This window comes from Rhinatrema bivittatum, chromosome 8, assembly GCF_901001135.1.
Source record: "Rhinatrema bivittatum chromosome 8, aRhiBiv1.1, whole genome shotgun sequence".
Lineage (NCBI taxonomy): Eukaryota > Metazoa > Chordata > Amphibia > Gymnophiona > Rhinatrematidae > Rhinatrema > Rhinatrema bivittatum.
In genome coordinates this window covers 109,337,664-109,347,425 of record NC_042622.1, presented here as the reverse complement: position 1 = coordinate 109,347,425, position 9,762 = coordinate 109,337,664, and the positions used below count along the sequence as shown (strand labels likewise).

General features: G+C 35.5%; 1 protein-coding gene across 5 annotated transcripts in view; it reads left to right on the top strand.

Annotated features, from left to right (window-relative positions):
* Positions 1 to 472: 472 nt before the first annotated feature.
* Positions 473 to 9,762, top strand: part of PBX3 (PBX homeobox 3) — a 551,690-nt gene continuing 542,400 nt past the window's right edge. For all 5 annotated transcript variants that reach the window (XM_029613935.1, XM_029613931.1, XM_029613932.1 and 2 more), the window contains exons 1-2: positions 473 to 702; positions 1,741 to 1,814. In XM_029613935.1, the coding sequence (XP_029469795.1) occupies positions 506 to 702; positions 1,741 to 1,814 (271 nt within the window). In that variant the 5' untranslated portion in view covers positions 473 to 505. The remainder of the gene's footprint in view (positions 703 to 1,740; positions 1,815 to 9,762) is intronic.

Here is a 9,762-nt window from a genome sequence, read left to right as displayed (position 1 = left end):
GTTGCATGAATGTGTGTGTGTTATGTTTTCGTGGCTTTTGCAGGTCTTTGCCACCCTGCTAACTTCCTAAAGGATTTTGAGCAAGTTTTGTAAGAAGATTTTTTTGGACAAGGGAAGGTGTGTGAAAATAAATTTGGAAGAAGTCTTGCCTATGTGTGCGCACAGGGAGAAACTGCAAAGAAACGTTGATCAGCTGTTTATGCAAGAAAAACATAATAATGATCCGAGAAGATTGTAAGTAAAACTAAAAGAAAGGTTATACAGCATCGTGAAGGGAAAACAGAGTGGAATAAAGGACTAAAATCGATTCACGTTGTGAAGGCTGATATTTTTTTTTCCTTTAATGCAAGAGAACAAAATCAAGAACTGAAACTGACTAGAAGAGCAGCAGATTTGCAGAAATTTGTTTTGTTTGCCGTTTTATCATCCGATTTCTCAGCTTTCTTGCTTGTGAAGATCTTGTTGCAGCTCCTGCCATAGCGCATTGATTGGGTTGCGGTAGAGTATGGACGATCAGTCCAGGATGTTGCAGACTCTCGCCGGTGTGAACCTGGCTGGCCACTCGGTGCAAGGGGGCATGGCTCTGCCTCCTCCCCATGGACATGATGGGGCCGACGGGGACGGCAGGAAGCAGGACATCGGAGACATCCTCCACCAGATCATGACCATCACTGACCAAAGCCTGGATGAGGCACAAGCAAAGTTGGTTTCATCTAAAAATTGTTCCTTTCTCCCTTTTAATTCTCCTCTTCGCTCTGAAATAATCCCCGAGTATGAGAGTAGAAATCAACTTCTTTATCTCGTAGGAAAATTTGCAAACAGCTAGGCAGATACAATGTTGTTTTTAATGTTATAAATGTGGTTGTTATGCTGCTTACAATTTTTTGTTGAGTGTGTTGAAGATTATTACTTCTATACTTTCGCTTTTTATTCTCGCCATGTCTTAGGGATACAATATCAATCTGACAAGTTAATTAAAATCACCTATCAATAGACAGCCCAGGGATCTTTTTCTTTTCTCTGAAACAGTATGCTACAACTTACTTTTGCCCTCAAACTATTGTTAGATGGGATGGCAAAGGTGACAAGATAGTGTTACAAAACAAAGCTCGGTGTTTTACATTATAGTAAATAAAAATAAATGCAAACTATAAAAGTTAGTCCAATAAATCAGTAACAATGCAGTAGAAGGAAACGTGCTTCAGACAGGATTTGATTTACACATGTAATAATAGCACATGTGAGCAGCCTAATATGTCTTAGAAATAACGAGAGAACTGTCGCCTTTTTTTTAATATAGAGACCCCCACCCCCCAAAAAAGCTTATTTTGCAGTTGTCTGTAAAGTGAAGCTGGGGTGTTTTGAACGTTTCATTTCTGTTGCCTCTGCTCTTTGCAAGTTTGATTGATGAGGACATAACAAAAATTTAAAACAATCTTGCATTTGCTTCTGCAATTCCAAGGTTGATTTTAACAGCCCGCACATTTCTTCCTAATGGTTTTTCCTCTTGTTTGTACAATATAACACCGGCTGTACAGCAGCATATAAGGAGAAACGTGCAGCTTTATGTAGCCAAGATCCCAGGTTACTAGGAATTTACTTCTTAGCACTTTTTTGTCCACCAACATCTGCATTCGAAAACACAAATATTTAAGAAATCGTCTTGTGATAACTTGAAGAAAGGCGCCATATTTTAAAAATACCCATATTAATGCATTTTTGTTTTTGCCCTTTTTGCAGAAAGCATGCGTTGAACTGTCACAGAATGAAACCTGCACTATTCAGTGTCCTGTGTGAAATCAAAGAGAAAACAGGTAAGATCCGAGTTACTTGGCCTTAGAGAAAAGGATCCTGAAATGATCGGATTGCTACTTCTCAGCACACAGCCTTTTTACTCCGCGATGCTGGGAGCTAGGGCACCGCCATCTTTGATCACTGCTCCCTTTCCTACTCTTGTGCAAGAAAAAAACAATGATAAAAAAAAATCCCTCTTCTAATAAATATGGGAGTACATTTTTTACAATTCAGAATACCGATGTCGAAATAAAATGTAAATAAAAACGATTGTATACCTTCTGCCACTGAGTAAATTCCCTCCTCCCCCCAGCTGCAAACAGGGAACTTAACAGCGAGGAGTGAGTGCCCCTCTCTCTCCCTTGTTTGTGTGTCAGTTTCTTAAAGGAGCAATGCGCCTGCAACTGCCAAGTGCAGAAAGGAGTTTAACCGGTTTCTTCTAGCTCAGGAAGGGCTCTGGGAAGAATCGCCGGGATGCTTCCCATCGCGGAAGAGGTTACTGTTTTACCTGGACACTTAAATAGCTGACATTGGGCCAGACGTACTAAGCGATTTCCCCATAGATACAAAACAGAGAAAAACCCTTTAGTCCATCTAGCTCAATTGAGCGCATCACATTAGCCTGCTGGAATTGTAGCTTGTAGTAAAATATTTTTAGTGAGATGCTCCAGGGAAGAAGGGGAATAAAGCTATTTGCTTATGTTGTCTGTGTTTGCAGATTGATGGGATTCTATAAAATGAAGTTGAGGATGCATGTATAAATATTCCTGGAATCACGATTAAAAAAACCCCACTTCACGTCTCCAGGACAATGTCTTTTAATTGTGGAGGAATAATAAAAGGCAAGGGGAAGAGCAGTCTGCAGTTATAAACGTATTGTTATCTTCAGAGTTGCCAGAGAATATGTATTCTGCAAATCTGATTTTGACCAAGCGTGTCATGGTGAAATGCATTCTAACTTTAAACGGATTATATTTGGACTTGGCTCCTTTTTGTTTGTAAACAGAGACAATTATTAGTTTAGTTTTACCCTACGCTAATAGTATTCCACCCTTTTGAACATATTTGAGTTTACACAACCTAGTGCACAGTTTTCAAGTTGTAATCGTTTTCTAAATCCTGCTTACAAATGCTTTAGACGACAGGTCAGATGTACTAAGTATTTTTCCATAGATACTTATTGGTAGAAACATCCTCAGTACATCTGGCCTATGGTATTTTCGGTCTGAGATAGGAACACAGTAAAAAAAATAAATAAATAAAAGGTTAAGGTCCATACATAATCTCAAGAGGTGGTTATTCTTCCCTTAATAGTGTAAAAGTTATGATCGGTCACTTTGCTAATATGTATGAAACATAGAGCAAATATATCACCCTGCTGTATTTCACATGTTTGAATTTGGATGATCTCCTAATTTACCATTAGATCCTGAAATAAACTTTAAAAAATACTTAATAACCTCATTTGGCTATTTGATGAACTATATAATGAATGATGTACAGCAGCTGGATATCTTCCCAAACTGTCTTATCCTCAAACCTGCACATTCTTTGAAAGTTCTGGCCCACACTCTTAGAAAAAAGAATTTCTCTGTTTCTATTTAGAAATCCGTGGGAAACGATTTGCCTAATTTTGGTGAAAGCTGAGACCACCTGCCCCTCGACATGCTTTTCATTTCAAAATATATATTTCTAATCCTAGTCAAAATGACCAGATGATCCACTTGCTATCATTGTCTTGTAGCAGGTAAATACCTGCATGGTTAGACAGTAAAAAAAGCAAAACAAAAAAACAAAACACTGCCGTGAAAAGTAGAGAGAAAGCAAGCCTTGAAAGTGATTTGCTGTTGCTAGATGACTGGGGTTTTCTACATATCAGGGACTTTTTTCCATGGTCTGATGACAGCTAATCACAGGGGTATATTGACTGCTTTGTGAATATTAAGATTGATTTCACTTTATATTTTAGTATCTTACCCCGGCATAGCAGGAATGTAATTAAATATGCTTTAATCGCATTAAAATATCTCTTCCATCCCTCCCCCGTTTGTTTTCTGGTCTTCCTCCAAACTTTTTGCCCACCCAATTTATTTCCAACAACCTGCCCTGGCTCTCAAAGCCTTGCAGCAGGCAGATTTTCAATTAAGAAGGCACAGGTCCTCAAACCTTATTTGCACAGGGATTAGCCCCAGTGTTTTGAAAAGAAAAGCATAGTCAAGCACATGTCAAAGGTGAGTTAAGTAGGGGGGAAAAAAAACTCAGGTCGTTTCAGATAGAGGGATTATTGGCAGAGATTTCTGCAGGCCATTCATGTTTTTTTAGATGTGAGAGTCAAACTGACAGGGACAGAGCATCAGAGGTTTGAATTGTTTCTTGCGGGGGGGTGGATGTAAACGGGATTTTAGAAATCCAGACCCGACATTTGTGTTTTGCGACCAGCACAGTCAAGTTTGTAAGTCACTGGGGTTTTTTTTTTTTTTGGAGTGAAATAGTCAATAATATGCAAATGGTTGCTTGACTCTGAAGACTTAACACGGAGCACCTCGGAAGTGACAGTGTATGGGAGTGCTGAATTCTGCTCACAGTATGTAAAAGGAAAATTAGCCCTAAGATTAAAAAGGGAGAAATACAGTTTGCTATTTGGAAAGAGATACATTATGGTAAATAATATCATTCAAATTGGAAAGCGGAAAAAAATGCTATATCGAAAAGTAATGGAAGATTTTGTTCGCTACGATTGCATTGGCATTAGGAAGTAAACAGTGCATTCGGTCATTAGATTAAAAACAGTTTTGAATTTATAGAATAAATTAAACTAATTTCTTAGATCCGTGTTTTTCAAAAGTGTTAGTATCGCGTGGTTCATTTTATTTCTGGTGACCTGTGCTGGACATGAAAAGCTTTATTCGGGAAAAAAAAAAGGATAAAGTTTCCCTTGGTGAACAGAAAAGCTGATGCATTTATGACTATAGTCTGTTTTCCCCGTAGGAAGCTGTTAGTGCCTGTAGTGTGGTGTCATGCCACTGATGTGCACTGCATTCTTTAATGGGCAAGAAAAGAAGTCATTTTATGAGAAATACTTTGTTAGTTCGTGTTTTGTTTTGTTTGTTTGTTTTTTACTTTTTTTAAGTCAGTCACTGCTGTTTAATTTTCCGAATGTTGATCCTAATTATGAGGTTGACTAACCGTTTTTGGTAAACGAAAACCATTCCATATCATAGTCTTTGATTTTATCAAAACTCATTTTCTTCTACGAAGAGCACAGTTTACTTTGTATGTGTTGTCCAACAGTATATTGTTTCCAACCTTGCAGTTTAATCAATTACTCCAGGAGAAAAGTCAGTGTGTTTAAAACTCTTCCGTTATGTTTGATTTTATAATAAATAACAGTTTTTATACCTGAAAATAGCATGTTTTGCACTGTTTTGTTTGTAAATACATTTTTTAAAAATATCTGTGCATTCCTACAGGCAACCACAAGGTAGCAGACTTTTTCAGAAAGATGGTTCTAATTTAATTTCTTTTTAATGGCTTCACAAAAATTAAGCCCTGTGCTTTATTGCTGTCCTTCTGCTGTAAGGTATTGTCATAAGAAAAGACTGGTTTTCCTGCGTGGCTTTTATGTCCTGCTTTGTCTCTTCTGCATCTGCTTCATTCAAATTCATTAGAAAACACTAAGTTCTTTTCTTCTATAGCTGCTTTTGTCACATGCAAACAAAATTCTCTCTTTTGGACACGTCTTAGTGTGCACAAGTGTCTTTTGGTCTGCCTGTTTTTCTTTTTGCTTATGAGTGGATAAAAAGGATTTTGCACCGAATACCAGAAAGCTACTCTTTAAACAGTTACAGGTGCTAAACCAGGGTTAAGTGCAAAAATTATTTTTCTTTATTGAAAATGTAGATAAAAACTGATTTATGTATTTATCCAGTCAAATATTTTGTGAAACCAATATTGGTTGTAATATTCTCTCCCAAAATTCTAAATTAATTCTAAGTGACATGTACATTCAAATTTTCTGGCTTTTTATTTTTTATGTATTATAGATTTAAAAAGAAGCAATGACAGCTGTCAACCAAACCACAATTTACAGCTGCTATAAAACCACAGATCCTAAATAGCACTCATTTACAAGTAATGTCTAATGGCATACATGATGGTTTGCCAGATTTGTGGCCTTTGTGAGGCTTATAAGTAGGACTGACTTGGGAAGATCATAAAACTTAATGAACTTCTAGACTGCAGGGAACAAGAGAGGCCTGCTTGACTGGTTGGGCAGCCTCAAGTATTTTTATGCCTGCAGAGGTGTGTGTGTGGGGGGAGGGGGGGGGGGTGCAGAGTCACTGAAGGTTTTGACCTGGAGTGCAAGGTATATAGTTTAGTTTAAAGTAAACGTTGATAGGTTTTCACAGAAGATAGACATCAACCTCACTGAATGTTATTTTCATCCTAAACATGTTGTAGTCTGAAATCTTTATTTATAGATACCAGTGCAACCAAATATATAATTTCTGATCCTTAAAAGTTAGTAAACTCATGCCTATCTGTTTTCTTGGTCTATGCACTAAAATCCATGCACTCTTTCTCATATGAGTTAGAAATAAAGGGCAAATGGACAAAAAATGGCAACCACACTATTTTATTTACAAAAGTTAAAAATCCTTAAAAGGTCACAGTGTATTAAGAACCTTAAAACAACCCTATAAACTTTTCATATCACTAGCAGAGAGAAATGGGCACAAACCAAGTTCCAGTGCTTCATCCATAGTGTCAGGGTCTTTGTTTATATACTATTTACTTCATATATTCACTAGTTATAAAGTAAATAATGCCTCTGTTTATAATCCAATAATATGAAAGCATTCACTTGTAACCCAATCATCAAAGCCACAGGGAAGAGTTAAAACAGTAAATACACTATATTTCTTTTAAAGGCTGTAATTTCACATGTGCCCACGGAACCTTTTGATTGTTAATAGATGGTTGAATTGATGGGAAAGTAAATATTTTATTTTTAAATCTACCTTTATATGATGCAATCAGTAATCCCTGTTGTAGTGGCATTCTTTGAACTTTTAGAATGTATTTTAAATAATTTAGTTAAAATGATTTAGTTGATAAAAACAATTATAGTGAATAAAAACAGAAGATTAAGACTGTAATATTAAATAATGCAATCTGTAGGCCTAGTGTTTTCTAAATAGCATTACACATTTATGTAGATTTAGACTAAAATCTCTGTTTTTCTGCTTCAAAGACCTATGTGAAACTAACATTTACAAAATGAGTTTAATTAGCTAGATTGTGGTGAGCACAAGTCTGCTTTTGTGCTTGCAGTTTTCACTGAAGTTTATTTCTTAGAAGACCTACCAGCTGTATACTATCCTGAATCTGCATTGTAGAATCTCATAATCTCATTATGCAACCTGTAAGCTTCAACTTGATTACACAGACTTCATTTCTAGCCTGTATTTTTTTCAATAAAGCAAAATTGGATCTAGATAATACATACACTGTATGTATAAGCAGTTGATGTCTTTCTTCCTCATCTACTAGGTTTTATGTGTTTTTGAATTTGATACGATTTTGCATATTTTTAATATCCTAAATCTAATTAATATATGCTGCCATTTTTTTTTATTTTATTAGATGCATTACAAAGTAAGTCATTTATACCAAATGAAAAAATAATGAATACAATGGCAAAATATGATGGAAACTAGAGTGTAGCTTATCTTTTATGTTTAATGGATTTGTCATCTCAATTGTTACAGCTTTCAGTGATAACAATAATTGAAGATGCATACTTTCAGGACATAGATATCATGCAGTTTTTATTCAATTTGAATATTGATCAGTGGGTAACAATGGCATGGTGTGTGTAAAGTAGTTTGTCTGCCGTGTAGTCCACTTGAATGCATGAAAATAAAGATTAGCAAATAAAACAAAAGAAATATAAGATCTATCTATCTATCTATATATGATAGTCTGCCTGAAAAAAATAATGCATGTAAAATTAAAAATATTAGGTCAGCTCTAATGAGATGAAAGATAATAGCCTATACATGGTAATAATTTGTGCTTGCCTTGCTGTTCCCTTTTAGTCTTAAAATTCTTTTCCTGGTCCTTTAATAGTCTTATTCTGGTTAGCTGAATTTCATGTACATTTTTGCTTTCATGGTATGTCTTTCAGGTTTTGTATCCTAGGAAGTTCAAACAAGTACAGCATCATCTTGGGGGCTTTCTCTTTCTTTTCTAATTGATGGAATTAGATTTATTTGTTTGCTTTGCTGGTCTATTCCGTGTATTCACACTATGAGAAGAATGCTCTGTTTGTTTTCTCAGCAATCTTTGCCTAATGCCATTTCCTTATCAAGGTGATCAGCATGGTTCAGATAACACATACTTAACAAAGCCCGTTTTTTCTCACCATCCTTCTGACCTTTTTGTATTTTTCCTTTTCTTCAGTAGGTCATTCGTGTCTTTAACTGCAAATGTAGTAATATTTCACATCAATATTTAATATAAATTATTAAAGTTTCTGTCAGCTCTTGCAGTTACTACTTTTTATGAAGTTTGAGTGGTTCTTCAACCACCCTGATGAATTTATATTTTTCAACTGGACATTACAGCTGCTGCTGAACTGTATTAACTTGACATACAATGCCATCTTAACATTAATAAATAAGCAAATAGGAATTAGGGTATAAAGGCAAATTAAGCTTAGTACTTGAATACATCATTCATTCATATTTTGTCATGTGAGGTTATGTGTACTGTACTTTTTTAAGCAGTTTAAAATTACCCAGTAAATCTAAGACATATGTTAATTTTTACAGCAGGGGCAATAACGTTTTTTTCTGTGAGCACATCCTTTCCATGGAAGATCAGCAAACAACCCTTGGCATTCACTGTGTGAGACTTTTCTCAGTCCTAGTCCATAGGTCTTGGTTTTGTGTTGTTGAAGCTCAGCTTCACAAGGAATAGCTGGCAAGGATATTGACTGATAGACCATAGTTTCAGTGTGGTATGTTACACATCTCTTGTCAGGACCTCCTTGACTGGCAGCGTTATGCAGAGCACAGGGCTCTGCATAGATTTTGACTATGGTTTGCAATTTCATTGACAGAAAACTTTAAGGCAGATAAACTAAAATACTAAAATCAAAATTAGGTTAGGGTTTTTTTTGTTTTTTTTTACTGTAGTATTTCCATTTCTTTTTTTTTTGTGTTCATTAGGTACAGCCTGAACGAGAGAGAATAAATCACATGTCTTTAGTATTTAACAACTATTTTCCCTAGTTATAAGAAATTCTAATAATTTTTTTGAGATTCTCAGTTTTGGTATGTATGAACACTTTAAAAAAAATAGAGTAGATTTCAAAAATAGATTATTTTAGTGGCCTCCTATATGTTTTTAGATTAGCTGCTAGAAAAGACAAAATATAAGTGTATTCTGGATTTGATGATGCCAAACACGATAGTTGGTGATACCGTTCACCTTAATGTATATAAAGGGAAAAATTGAAGCACATAGAAATCAACAGTATAATCTAAGAGAAGATTTGAAAGAGGCATTACAGATGCTGGTAATTTTGGCAATTATCATTTTGTTTGGTGAACAGTAGTAAAACAGTGTGTGGTAAAAGTGTTTAGGGAAAGAATAAATAAAATGAACAGTTTTGCAATGCAAAGTGGTTTGTGGGTTTTCTTTTTTTTTTTTTTTTTAAGGATTTCCTGGCTCCTTCTAAACTGCTATTGTGAGCCTGGAGCAGATTTTCCCATTGCTAATGCCCTAGAAGTATTAATTCACTTTGATATGCTAATTAGAGGGCATTATGCAAGAAATGAGATTAAGTGGCAGCATGAAGCCATTTGCCTGTCAGTAAATTGAGAGCTTTAGCATCCGGAGAAGCTTTGTTTTTTCTGAGTTTCTCTTGGTTTTGCATATAAATAAAATTGATTGAAAGGT